The sequence below is a fragment of the Nematostella vectensis genome, chromosome 10 (genome assembly GCF_932526225.1).
Source record: "Nematostella vectensis chromosome 10, jaNemVect1.1, whole genome shotgun sequence".
NCBI classification, from domain to species: domain Eukaryota; kingdom Metazoa; phylum Cnidaria; class Anthozoa; order Actiniaria; family Edwardsiidae; genus Nematostella; species Nematostella vectensis.
The window spans coordinates 14,631,592-14,644,902 of record NC_064043.1 but is presented as its reverse complement, the minus strand read 5'-3'; the positions used below and the strand labels follow the sequence as shown (position 1 = coordinate 14,644,902).

At 38.7% G+C, this 13,311-nt stretch overlaps 1 protein-coding gene across 3 annotated transcripts; it reads left to right on the top strand.

Annotated features, from left to right (window-relative positions):
- Positions 1 to 2,778: 2,778 nt before the first annotated feature.
- On the top strand, positions 2,779 to 13,025 carry LOC5509422 (tyramine receptor 1). Of its 3 annotated transcripts, none has more exons than XM_032378374.2 (2): positions 2,779 to 2,962; positions 10,908 to 13,025. In XM_032378374.2, exon 2 carries the CDS (start codon positions 11,118 to 11,120, stop codon positions 12,240 to 12,242), a length of 1,125 nt encoding a protein of 374 aa, XP_032234265.1. In that variant the 5' UTR covers positions 2,779 to 2,962; positions 10,908 to 11,117; the 3' UTR covers positions 12,243 to 13,025. The 3 variants fall into 3 exon arrangements, with proteins under 3 accessions (XP_032234265.1, XP_032234263.1, XP_032234264.1); XM_032378372.2 differs by lacking the exon at positions 2,779 to 2,962 and adding an exon at positions 7,666 to 7,842; XM_032378373.2 differs by lacking the exon at positions 2,779 to 2,962 and adding an exon at positions 7,802 to 7,911.
- The last annotated feature ends 286 nt before the right edge of the window (positions 13,026 to 13,311 follow it).

Sequence of the window (13,311 nt, the reverse complement as noted above, 5' to 3'; positions counted from 1 at the left end):
AGTGGAATAGACCTTTATTAAACACGAAGGCGCGGTATAAAAGGGTGCTTCCATTGGAAGCATCGGCTCATTTGTCAATCAACCGCCGTGGAGTACGGATCAAATTCAAGATGGCGGCCCGAGTCAAGTACAAAACACAGAGGGGAGAGGTTTCAAAGCGTCTAATTATCTAATTGAAATACGAATCATGCTACCGGCCAAGAAAAGTGCGAAGAAATGAGGCAAAATCGCTCCACGAAACCTGTTTTCTAAACACGCTAAGAATGGCAAAATTTAGCTCTGTTTGTATCCCATTGCACGCATAATCCCTTAGGATAGACTGCTAAGCAATGACTGTGGTCATTGCGGGCCCAAGCTCACCAAATCCTTCCCTAGGAGAGTTGGGAAAGGTATACATACCAAAAATGGCGTCGAAGGGAAAGGCGGGAGATTTGAAATCGCGCCGTAAATGTACGAATTCTAATAAAAATGCATTTCTCGCTGCCAAGAAAGGCTTGAAGTACAAATCAAACATATCTTTTCTTTCAATTGGGAATTTTTTTTCGTTGGATATCAAATCATTAGATTTGGGGACATTCTTTATTGACTGGGCTCGTAACGGTAATGGCCGCCATGTTGGACTTTCTCTCCATTTGAAAAATGGGGCGGGGCTTAGGCCGTTTTATACCCCGCCTTCGTGTTTTAAAATAACTCCGTTCTGGTCACGTGACCAGAAATCGCGGGAAAACTGGGCTGGCTTCAGCCACAGTTTATTCTGTTTTGCTTCCCGATTCTACGCCCAGATCATACCAGCACGGAATTCTCACAGTACACCGAGTACAAATCTTGGTATATTTCTGATTTTTGTGGTTAGTTATGTTTTTGGCACAATAAAGTCTGACTAAAGATCTGACCTATTAAAACTAAAAGTCAATTCTTTACATTAGGCCTGGTTCAGATCATTGGCTGATTGCTGGATGGCACTCTCTTCTCTCTTCTCGACAACTTTTTCCAGGGTAGTGTAGTCAACATATTTCCAAAGATCGACAGGGGAGGGGGAGGGGGGGGGGCTCTCCAGAAAAGTAGACGGATGTGATCGTCCTATCTTTTAGGGTTTTTAAACCCAACTGCTATTCTAGAGTTTTTCCGATTCTTCTATCTCTTAGGGTATAAAACTCGACCAGCTGCTATTCCTTAACGGTTTTCGATTTCCGCTATCTCTGAGGGTTAGAAATTCCCTCTACCACACCCAATTTTCCAATTCCTGTTGATTACACCCAAAGTGCTATCCCTGTTTTTATCGGAGTCCCCTCAGGGGTAAGCTTCACTCTGTCGGAGACAGGAGAGGAAATCAATAATACACGAGACTATTGCAGGGAGGGGAGAGATATTTTCTGACGAGGATCTGATGATCCGGTCGCGCCGTTTTCAACCATAAATTAATTATGCTGATCAGCGCATGCTTGGTGTTTTATCCTGGGACAGTTCAATTGACGCCTGTCGACATTAGCTAACACAGCTGGTTTCGATGGCTGCAGCCGTTTTCATCCCCACGCCCCACGCCGAGACTCCGATAGCTTGCAATGCAGGTATTGACCCGGTGTTTTTATAGCGGAAAAACAGCCTTCATGGCGGCTAGGAATCGCTCCAGGCTGTTTTTTCACTATAAAAACATCGGGTTAACCCCTAAATTGCAAGCTATGACTCCGAGGATGGGGCATTTTTCGCTGGCAAGCGCAATTCACGTTTTGGAATAGAAATTTCGTCGCATCCAATGGAAGGGAGGCGGAGAGGCCATGCACGCATCGTGTGCCATTTTATATCAAATTCAAAGAAAATAAAATCAAATGGAAGGAGAGGGGTGATTCAAAAAGGTTTATATATAGCCATGACCCCAGGGGTATAGCACACAGAGGGGATCCGACGATAACGGGAAAAGATCCCTTCAAAACAAGATGATTGACTTCGTTAAATACCAGTGGGTTTTCCGTGTTTGTCTTTCACTCCCCATGAGCTCTGCAATAAGTCTGTTGAATTCTGTCTATCTTTAGAAAAATATAAAACTGAGCATCGATTAACAAAGATCTGTCATGTCTTTGAAAATAGTTGCGGAAATTAAAAAAAGGCATGCATCATTTCCCCTTATTCTCACTACGGTCGATAAATAACGAACAATATAGGTATTTTGAAGGCTTGAAACAGCATTAGGACAGCCATTGTTCAAACTGGCAGCCACTTTGAAAATACATTAATGGGCGCCTTGTTATGGTAAAATTTTATCTGAGTATTAAGAAAAAGTCTACCGATTGAATAGTATCATGGAAACATTAAAAACCCTATGATATTCATAATACGTTTTTTTTCCTCGTAATAGATGTTGTTACAAACACTGCACCACGCTTGGCTTTTATCGAATTCCAAAACTATCATGACACCAAATTCATTTAGTGCCAACACATTTCCTTCTGAAGTTCGAAATATTTCCGTGGGTTGTCTTGGTAACGTAAGGAGCCCGCACGACACCTTTGCTAGAATATCAAATGCCACCTGCCGTTCCCCAGACCTCATTTATTGAACTAAATCAACGAAAAAAGCTTTTAAAGGTTAGAGAAATATGAAGAAATGAATGGAAGAGAATAACAAGCATTAGAAATGAAACAAAAAAGACAAGAAATTTAATTTCATGCTCTATTTTTTTTTCTGTAAGATCGTGTTCGTAGGAGGTTTTCCAGACCAATTAGCAAGTCTGCTTGGGTTTGTGGCTCTTAAAATCTAAATTAGTTTCTCAACACCAAACGTTCTAGCCGGATGCCAATTGGAGAACCTCATTGATTTCTTAAGCCCGATAACAATTTATTTGGTTTGGACGCACAATTTGAATTTGCAAGTAATTTGTTTGAACAAGGAATGCATGGGACAATCTGCGCCACAAGTGCAAAGCGATCGAGAGGTGAGCGCCTCAAGCACAGTCGCATCGAAAACGGTAAGTTGCCGTAACCCAATCCAAACCATCGCTTTAGACATCAAAGCAAACACGGGACAAAAGCACCAGGGAATATCAACGAGCCGGTAACGCGTTACGCACAGACCTTGGAGTAATTGCCAGTCTATGGGACTCGCCCCTCTAATTTTGTTGATTCAGATATTTTCTTCTTTATCATTTTGTGTGTTTATTTTTTTTTGTACACATTCATTAACACTGAGTAAGATTAAAAAAATGTAAGGTATCATAGACAAACTAAAGCATACGCTGGATGCAAAGGTATAATTTTCGTTGACCTGAATTTTGAACCTCGAGTAAATAATGTCGTCATGCCGCGCATCTTGGAGGTAAATAACATAGTGCAGGTATTACAACAATTAAATGGATTTTGTGCTTTATGATTATTTGCTTTTTATTACGTTAAGCGGAGAGAAATAGATGGAGCTCACTTGGACTGGCGACAGTCGATTAAATTCTATTATACTTGAGGATAAAATGGACTAGGCAAACATATCTAAAAGGAATTGAAAACTTTATACACCTCAAAGCAACGATAAGAAAATCAAATTTACCACCTCGTCTGGAATCAAAGAAGCGAGGCAGAATAAATAATAAAAATAGGTTTTTTTTAACAATGAACCATTCGCCTCCACTAATGGTGCATTTCCTACACGAAACGAATAGGGCGGGAATGTTCCTCCATGTCACTCACTGAGCTCGTCAAAGCTTGGGCCGAGATAAAGTCATAATTTACCCCTTGTATTTTGAATACTTTTACCAATTGGGATTCACGACCTTTGATAAACAACAATACATTTAGTAGTTCGTTTTGAAACAAAAACGATATTTTGAGGGCCCCACACTGCGTTTAGCTTTGAACTCGCGTAAATCACCGACCTAATAAACGGTACCGCGAAGGAAAGGTATCCTTGTGTTTTGAGTTGTTTCACAATTGACAATAAACGATGAAGCATTTATTAGTTCTCCTTAATTGAGGGACACATTTTGAGCTTCAAACGCAACACCACGTCAGGAGAAAATGCCGTTTTGCCGTTTGGGGTTTTTTATTTAAAATTAGCGAAAATGGAGTGACATTAGCTCTATTTTAGCCGAAATCAAGGGATTTTTCTGTTATACTTTAAGTAACGAATTTGAAATTTACGAATTTGAAATTTTATTAGGCAATTTCTGCAATCACAGCCTTTGTGGAGACGTACAGATATTACACAATTTGAGCGTCGGATCCTTTTCAACATAATGGTTTCGTTACTTTTTCACATATCCGCAACTTCCCTTCTCCCTTCAGTTATTTCAATTTCCTCCACTTTTTACAAAAAATTGATATTCGACCCTTACCATTCATAACAAAATGGCCATACTCGATCCTTCAACGATTAAGTTCCTAAAGATACAGCGAAAATAACACAAAAGCACGATTAAGTAAAGATACTTCCGCATTTCAAGGACACTACACATTTTGTGTTCTTAAGGCTTTTCTTGGCGGGAGTCCTTAATTTTGAGGAGACTTTGGATTTTTTGGGCGAAACAACAATTTGTCTATAAAAGAGTAAAAATACTCTTTAGTTCCAGGGAAGGTATAAATTTATACAGTCCCAAACAGTCCCGGACTTCAAATAGGAATGTATAAATTTATACAGTCCCCGAGTTCAAAAAGGAATGTATAAATTTATACAGTCCCGGAGTTCAAAAAGGAATGTATAAATTTATACAGTCCCGGAGTTCAAAAAGGAATGTATAAATTTATACATATATATATTGTTGTTTCGCTCCTTTTTAAATGTAACAGATACCGACAAATAAAAGATTTTGAGATATCTTCCGGTTAAGATGGACATTTTTATCGATTATAGCTAAAACAAACATTGCTTTCTTCTATGAAACACATCATTTTGAGGTAATTTCTATTTCGCTTCTTTATAAATACAATAAATGATAAGAACTGGATGTTTTAGACATTCCATCCCGGAACACATAATCATTTGTGCCACGAATCGTAAAATTATCGATTGACTTCGTAAAAGGACGGGGGATTCATATTTAGTGAAATTAGCAAATTTTTAAGGCGAGTCTTGAGAAAATCGTATATTCTTGCCATTTCTTGCTAAACGGCAAAACGGCATTTTCTCCTGACGTGCTGTTCGCAAAGTTTGTCATGGCAAGGCCGCTATCTTGACCTCTGCCGTTCTGTATAGAACATCTTCAGTGATGACGAAATTCGTTTTTAATCTTTTCAATGGTTTCGGTATATTTTGCGATTGCTAGATTGTTAGTAAGAGTAGAAGTTTATGGCTGCATCAATTAACATCAATTGAAAGACTGAAAGAATGGGGAGAATTTGGTTTAACGCTCTAGAGAAAGATAATTCCCTGAAAAAGGACTACAAAGACCTGTGCTTTGTTTTAAATTTTCTTTGACCAGGAATTAATACTTACATCAAACAGGAACCAAAATCAGCTGGACGAGAAAGGAAATATCCCAGTTGCACTATTTCCTAAAAATAAATAAATTAATAAATAAATAATAATGCGTGAGTGCAGGCGTTCATATAACAGTGCTCAATACATAGGTGTAGAGCGGGATATATCTTGGTTTGTAGGAAAAAAACACGCGAACTACCGTTTTATCTCTACAAGCCTGTTTCGTGGTTGCCCACTCATCAGGAGATTTATTAAGAATATATTACTACCATCACTTATATACTATCTATGTATAAAATTAACATAAAAATAGGGCGCGAAATTCGAATGGCTGTTATAATGAAATTGAATAGTTCAGCTGTTGCATAACCTGATAACAAGGCTTTGTTCCTGTGGCGGCACGAAGACACTAGCTCGTTACGCTTGTTTAAAGTTGATAGCTTGGGTTGGCGGATAATAATAAGTTTTTCTTTGAGGCAGAGATTACATCTTTTGCTAGAGCTGTTAAAATGCTTAAATGTTAATTTTATATATAGAAAGTATATAAGTGATGGTAGTAATATATTCTTAATAGATCTCCTGATGAGTGGGCAACCACGAAACAGGCTTGTAGAGATGAAACGGTAGTTCGCGTGTTTTTTTCCCTACAAACCAAGATATATTAATATATATATTATATATTATATATATATATATTAATAAATAATATATATATATATATATATATATATATATATATATATATATATATATATATATATATATATATATATATATATATATATATTTAAGAACGTCTAATTTTCAGTTGAGGCTGGGTCGTTCTTATTTTTTTAACTTTTTTAAGGCGGATGTTCTTAACGATATTATTAAATTAGAACGCACTACAATTACTCAGTGGCGGTTTTGGCTTGTTGTTAGAAAAAAAAAATAACACTGAAATCGGTATCAAATATTCGCTGATTATGACCTCTCTAGTGGAATCGCAGAAAAAAAAATCAGAAATACTTATTCCTTATAATTCTGGAACTTATTTGGTGTATGTTATGCAGTAGTCTGCGCGGGCTAGTTATGCAGCGATTATTTAATTGTTATAAATATAAACTAGCATAGCTTCGGCATTTTTTCGGAATCGACTATACTTAGATCTCGATAAACTAAGCTTTACTTTCTCTATGGCGAGCGATCTGTTTATTTATGGAAGTAGGAGGTACGATGATAAAAAGCGATGAAAAGTTGTCTGTTGTTTTTATATTAATGTTTACTCACTTCCCGCGAGTTTTAAAAGGATCTAGCATGGCCAAACATAACGCAGAGTCTTCAAAATATTTACGTCCAGGAATACAGAGAATGTGATCATTAAACAGTTTCAGAATTGAATGATATTTAAAGATTTATCGTTTTAATCAATTTGAGAGTTTAATGATGAATGAAGATCCTCATTGGCCTTTATTAAGAGTCTTTGCAGCCTATTAATCCGATGTCCACGATATACTCGATTGTCTGCAACTCTCCATACGACTTTGAAAGCCGAAAAAATACTGAAAGTCGTGGGCTAAGATTGCGCAACCCGTGATCACGTAAAGAATATCCGTTGACACGGGAAAAAATACAGTGGCAACGGAAAAAATCCATTTGATACCCGTTTATTTTTGGCGTTTACACGGAAAACCAAAGTGTACGTTTTCCCATATGGACGGTCACATATAAGAACGCCTAATTTTCAGTTGAGGCTGGGCCGTTCTTAATTTTTGAACTTTTTTTCATGTTTATCAAAATAGACCTGTTCAAAATAACAGTGTTAGCAAAGATTTAACGGAAAACATTTCATAATTACTCCAATATAATATGAATTAATCAAAGGGTTAAAAAGGATTCGTTCCGCCTTCCGGTAGGTTTTCCTATAAAGGCAACCAGTTTGTTCCCGTCTTCTCGGGTAAAAGTGAACCACCTATTTAACGACACGTGAACAGACGCGATCTCTGCGTACTCTACATGATTCTAATGATGTTTTTAACCATTTTATGATAAAACACAAACAGTTGAAAATGTTGGGGGAAAAGGGCTAAAGCAAAAGCACCCGGAAATTACCGCAAAAGATAAACGCTAGAACAGAGGTTTAATTTGAAAGTACTGATTATTTGGAAGATAAAAAGGAGTAACTGAATCGAAGGATGTCACGAAAACGATGGAAAATGCTGAGGCAAAGGTATCTGTGAACCCAGAGCGTAGAAAGAAGGCTTACCTCGCGTCTCTTGGTAAGACGGGTGCAGTATTTACTGCGGAGAGAAAGCAAAAGGGTGTTAAGACAGCGATAAAGGAAGCAATTATGGGTCATTAGGATGTTTGGCTGTCGTTGTATTCAACACCATCTATAACGAAAGAAGCACATTACTACTCACATTACCCGCTGTCATACGGCGGACGGAGGGAACCGCTAAGGTGAGTTACTTGAAGAGGGATTGCTGGTCTCATGATCGAGGTGATTGTCGATGGTACATACATATCAAAGTAAGAACTCACGGTAGTATGATGCACCCTAGCGATGAGTTGATTAATTTTATTATAGGTGAACTAAACGTCTCCAGGGAAATCTATTATTTTACAAATGAATACAAGTTAAGACTATCAGCGTGCTGTCTTAAACTTGCTGCAAAGGCATAAAAAAGAAAAGAAAAAAAACTAATTTTAATTTCACACGTCATTGAGGCAAATATTGAAAAAAACGACGTCTATGCCTTGCATGTTTTAAGCATTCTTAGTAAAGGCAACAGAGTCAATGCAAGTACTGTCTCTTGATGTGACAAACGATAGTAGTTAATCCCAAACAGCCAAAGATGGTGGCAAATAAGCGTACAATTCATATGTCAAAAATAAAAAGTCTCTTTTATATTAGGAGGAAGTAATGAAGCACTTAAACGAAACTTAATTGAAAAAGAGAGTATTATACAGTATTGGGTGATGCTGATAAATAAGAAAGTGTGAAATTAAAGTAAAAGTTCTAGCGAATATAATAATAATTTTCTGCTAGTAGGTTGGTTTCAATTAAGCAAAATGGTCTACGGAGTATTTGAAAGAACATTCTAGGTTTCTGTACGACAAAAAGGGTATGTGGCTTAACATAACACACAGTGTCGATAGCTATTCGTCCGAACTATAGTAAACCAGCTAACCTCCTCTCGGACTTCTAATCTGTAATGGCCTTTATTCAGATTCGGGATACCTGTGTTTGTGATTTTAGGACGCGGGAGACTGGTTCTCTCCCCCCCCCCTGTGTCATTTTTCTCCTCTATTCGCTCTATTCTCCTCTATTCGCTTGCTACTCAGCTACAGCTAGATCGAGGGTCACAGAATGGCCTCTAGAAGGGAGCAGCAAAATATTTCGAGGAAGTTGCCTCGAAAATAAGAGCGGAATCGGTCATTCAAGCCCGCGAGGACTTAGAGACTACTGCACATAATGCACATGCAAACAATGCATTTATGAGCCGACCAGGGGGCCACTTTACAATTTTCCTACTGGAAAAAAAACAACAATAAGATTCACAAGTGCAATGGAAGTCGTCAATAACAAAAAAATCGAAAGTTCTGGTTTCTAGAAAATATAGCAAAAAGACTATAAAATAATCGTGATTTTAAATATTCATACTTTACAAAATAATGAATCTGCCACGGGCTATACCAAATACCAAATGGACGAAGAAAATCGCTCTTAAAATTAATACGATATGAAAACACTATACACATCATATATTATCATTTTTTATCATTGGTAAAGATGATATTGCAATATCTCATCAATTACAAATTAAAAACACACATTTGTAGAAACATTGTTTTGGAACTGTAGCATTATTTTCATGTGTAAAAATCAATTGTATAATATGTCTCGTTTTCCCTTCTTTTGATAAGATAAGCTTAGCCTAATATATCAAATTTATCACTTTTTATCAAATGAAACTCAATTAAAAGATTGACTATCCCATAAATGTATTTATCAATCTTATATTAATTCTATTCACTTGAAGTTCCAGTTAATCGTAAGTAAGGTTTTGGGTGATATCATGTGCTTGGGACTAATTTAGAAAAAGGCTCCAAAATTTGCATCAGCTACGCGTCGGGTACAAGCACATCTTAACTTCGTCGCCATGTCACCCTCATCACCGTTTATATACCGTTATCACCTTATATGTCACCGTCATCACCTTATATGTCACCGTCATCACCTTATCATATACATCACATTATCATATAGTTTTAAGGGATAAGCCAAAGTTCGGGGCACCCGTGGAAACGTTTTCGCTTAGCTTTCAATGAGACAACGAGAAGCCAACCCTCCCCCTTCAAATTTCACCCACTGCCACCCCTCCCCCCTCGTTTTAAGAACTCGTTTTCGTCCCAGTTTGACAAGTTTTGCCCCTTTGACATCGCCGCTGTTTTACTCCTGTTTAGATATGTTTTGCATTTGTGGCTTCCCGAATTCAATAAGAATGTTTCCTCATCCATTCTCCCATCTTTGATGTTTCACAATATTATTTAGATCATTGCTAGAACTTTTTATCTAAAAGGAAAAAAAAATTAATGTTGAATTCTACAGACAACAGTCAACAGTCTTGAACAGTTGAATTCAAAGTTTTTTATTTTAAGTTTTTTACATTTTGTTCTTACCCTTTCTCAGTGAAAACGAAAATAACACAATCAAACATCAAACAGCGCTTTGACATTGCATCATTTTCATGTCAACTGTTTTTCATTACACTCTTTTTTTATAAGAACCTTTTTATAAAAACGTCCACCAAATTTAAGAAGATGCTAAGAACATGCCAGGGCTCATATAGCAAGTGCCCGGTGCGTTCTAAAAATGCAACCTTATCATTTTGCTATGGATTATTAGTGTAATTCACTTCCTAATAATTCATTGGTTATTATAATATTATATACACTAAAATTTAAGAACAAAATCAAGAACATATTTTTGATTTTTGTCCTAAAAAAACGGCCCAGCCTCAACTGAAAATTAGACGTTCTTATAAAAAATGAGTGTACCCCAAATCGATTTCCCCACAGACCACATTAATTGAAGCGCAAGTCGGATTGAACCCTGCAGTATCGTACAGTTTACGTAAGCTGTCGCGTTTTATGATGCTTGTTGATTACTCAATTCAAAGGAGCAGCGAGCATTTCCGCCTAATCCTGATCCTTAGACTTTGCGCGCTCTAAATTTAGAAACACGAGACGTTTTCATATGTGTATTTCAGCTAATTTAGACCGAGGATTTCTAGTAGAGGGGCTTGAACACCTCGAGACTTGTACAAAAACAGCACAGCGCCCGGGGGCATTACGCATACCCTAAGTACTCTCTCTTTATCTTCTATGGAACGTGCTACGAAATAGCTATTTAGTCTGCCAAAAGCACGATCGCGTTCGAATAAGGAATTCCCCCTTGCGTTTTGCATAAGGAATCCAAAGGCGTTGAATATTTCGGACTTACGGAATGTTTCTTTTCGCAGGTTTTGCACTTTGTGACGTCATATAACGAGCGGAGAAACAAACAACTGGGGTATTGTTGGCACGGAAGTCTAAGAGGAGATCGAAGCTGTCGAACTCAAGGGCAATAAACTGCCATAACAACCTCAGATCTTTCTAGCAAAAAAGCGTGGCTAGAGAGAGTGATATAGTGATATTACCGCGCGAACTGCGAGTTTGCGCCACACTATACCATGAGCAACCTGTCGTCGGTTCAATTTGCGGCGACGAACGCAAATTCCGCGAACTCGACAGAATACAGCGACGACTACCTCAGCAGTACCTTGCCTTTCTTGATCACTCTGTTCTTGCTAATCGTCGCTACCCTTCTCAGTAACTCGTTCGTGTTCTTCGCCGTGTATTCTTTCCGTGAGTTACGTACCGTGACGAACAGTTTCGTGATCTCGCTCGCGAGCGCTGACGTGTCTGTGGCGCTGCTAGCTATGCCGGCATGGATGGTTACTAACGTGATTCAACACCGACCTGGGACTTATGAGGCGTACGCTTTCGACTTGGGCACAAGATGGATTGACATCTTTTGCTGCTCCGCGTCGATTTTTAACGCGACTCTGGTCTCGTTTGATCGATACCTAGCCATTAACAAGCCACTGCACTACCGAGTGGTTGTTACTAAATACCGCGCGTACAAAGCTATAGCGGCGACCTGGGGGGCCGCCATGATTGTCACCGCAATTTCCTTCATCCAGTATCGGGACAACGCGTCGACGTATGGCTGGGCGATCTTCATGTTTATAACCATCCTGTGTATACCACTAAGTGTCATGGGCTTTGCGTACTTTAGTATATACCAGGCGGCGATAGCTCAGCTCACTAAGATGGCCTCAATGCGCCTAAGCACCCCTCTTGGTCGCGCCAATAGCGTGAATAAGGCGGCGAGCGCGAACGCCAGACGCAAAAGATTTTACCAAGAACTGCGGATTACAAAGACATTAGCGTTAATCGTGTCTCTTTTTGTGGTGGCTTGGGCGCCGTATCTAGTGATGGTGATGGTGGAAACATTTGACTTAACAGTTGTCGTACCTCGGCCTTTGTCAGACATCATACTGTGGCTACCACACATCAACTCCTGCGTCAATCCATGGATCTACACAGGGATAAACAAGGATTTTAGAAAGGCCTTCAAGACGCTATTTTGTGGCAGTGATGGGATCTGTAATTACTGGCAAAGGCAGAGGGGAATTGGACAAAGGCAGAGCTCGTTTTCTGCAGAGGACTCGACTCTTGTCAGGCGAAGCCGCACAGTTCCTACCACATCTTCGACAGAGAACGCGCGCGAGTGGAACTGCACTTCAATCTAACACAAACACAATTCCGGAATAGTATTGCACGTATAGAATAGCTTAATAATAAAACAAGTACGAATCCCTTTTTATTATCGCACGATTGTCTTTTTTTATCTTTACATCAAGTAACCATTCATGGCTGAAAAAAGCTTAGTTTCTTCGAGTGAATAAAACCTTAAATTTCAATTTAAATTCCAATTGAAAATGCTAAAAAAATCCATATTTTTCTTATCGAAACTCATCCACGCCGCAGGGAGCATAGCTAGCATAAACAGCGCTGCTTCAGAGCCTTTTCAAAACTGCGGATATAAAATGCTTAAAAGGGAAAATACTATAGCCGAGACGAATAATACTCCAGCATTGTATAGCTTTATTTGTTTTAATATCGGTTGCTAGCTTGCAACGTTCAGCTGTGCGCGCTCCGAAATGCCCTCATGGTGGTACGAAGCGCGCCAAATAGATCCGGTGAACTGCTGATCTATACCGGCAACAACACTCTGACAGTTGTTGAGCTGAACAGCGTGCTTAGAGGATTGCGTGCTGCCTTCCTCTTCACTGATCAAAATAACCAGAAAAGCTGAACAAATCTCAATATTGTTCCCTGGGCTATGTGGCGGGCTTATCTCGGGGTGCATAGTGCTCGAGGATATATTAAGGCAAGAGAGTAGAGGCTATTATCTCGTAAACTTAAATCAAATCAATCGAGCCTTCTCCGCAGAGGAAAGCGATAATAGATGACCGTCTTATCAGATGAATACAAATGAATCTTGCAACCAAATGAAACAGCAAATGAATTGATAAAAAACGCAATCCATGACTTTTGGGGATTCACAGTGTTTGGGCGGCTAGTATTTTTTTTCGCAGTTTTTTCGCAGAATTGTTTTTCTCATTAGCTATTGTTTTTCTTGGAGGACGAAGAAGGTTTTTATCTATGGTACTTGATCATTTGAATTATTCTAAAAGTAGAGTAATAGACTATTGGTCTGAGTCTATCACCTTCGTGATCACTTCCCTGATATTGCGTTTTTTATTGCTTTTCTGTCAGTCATTTTTTTTTTCTTTTATTCCTACGCAAATGTCCAAA

Excerpts from the sequence above, each read along its gene's own strand:
- LOC5509422 (XM_032378374.2), top strand. The coding sequence starts at position 11,118 with ATGAGCAACCTGTCGTCGGTTCAATTTGCGGCGACGAACGCAAATTCC.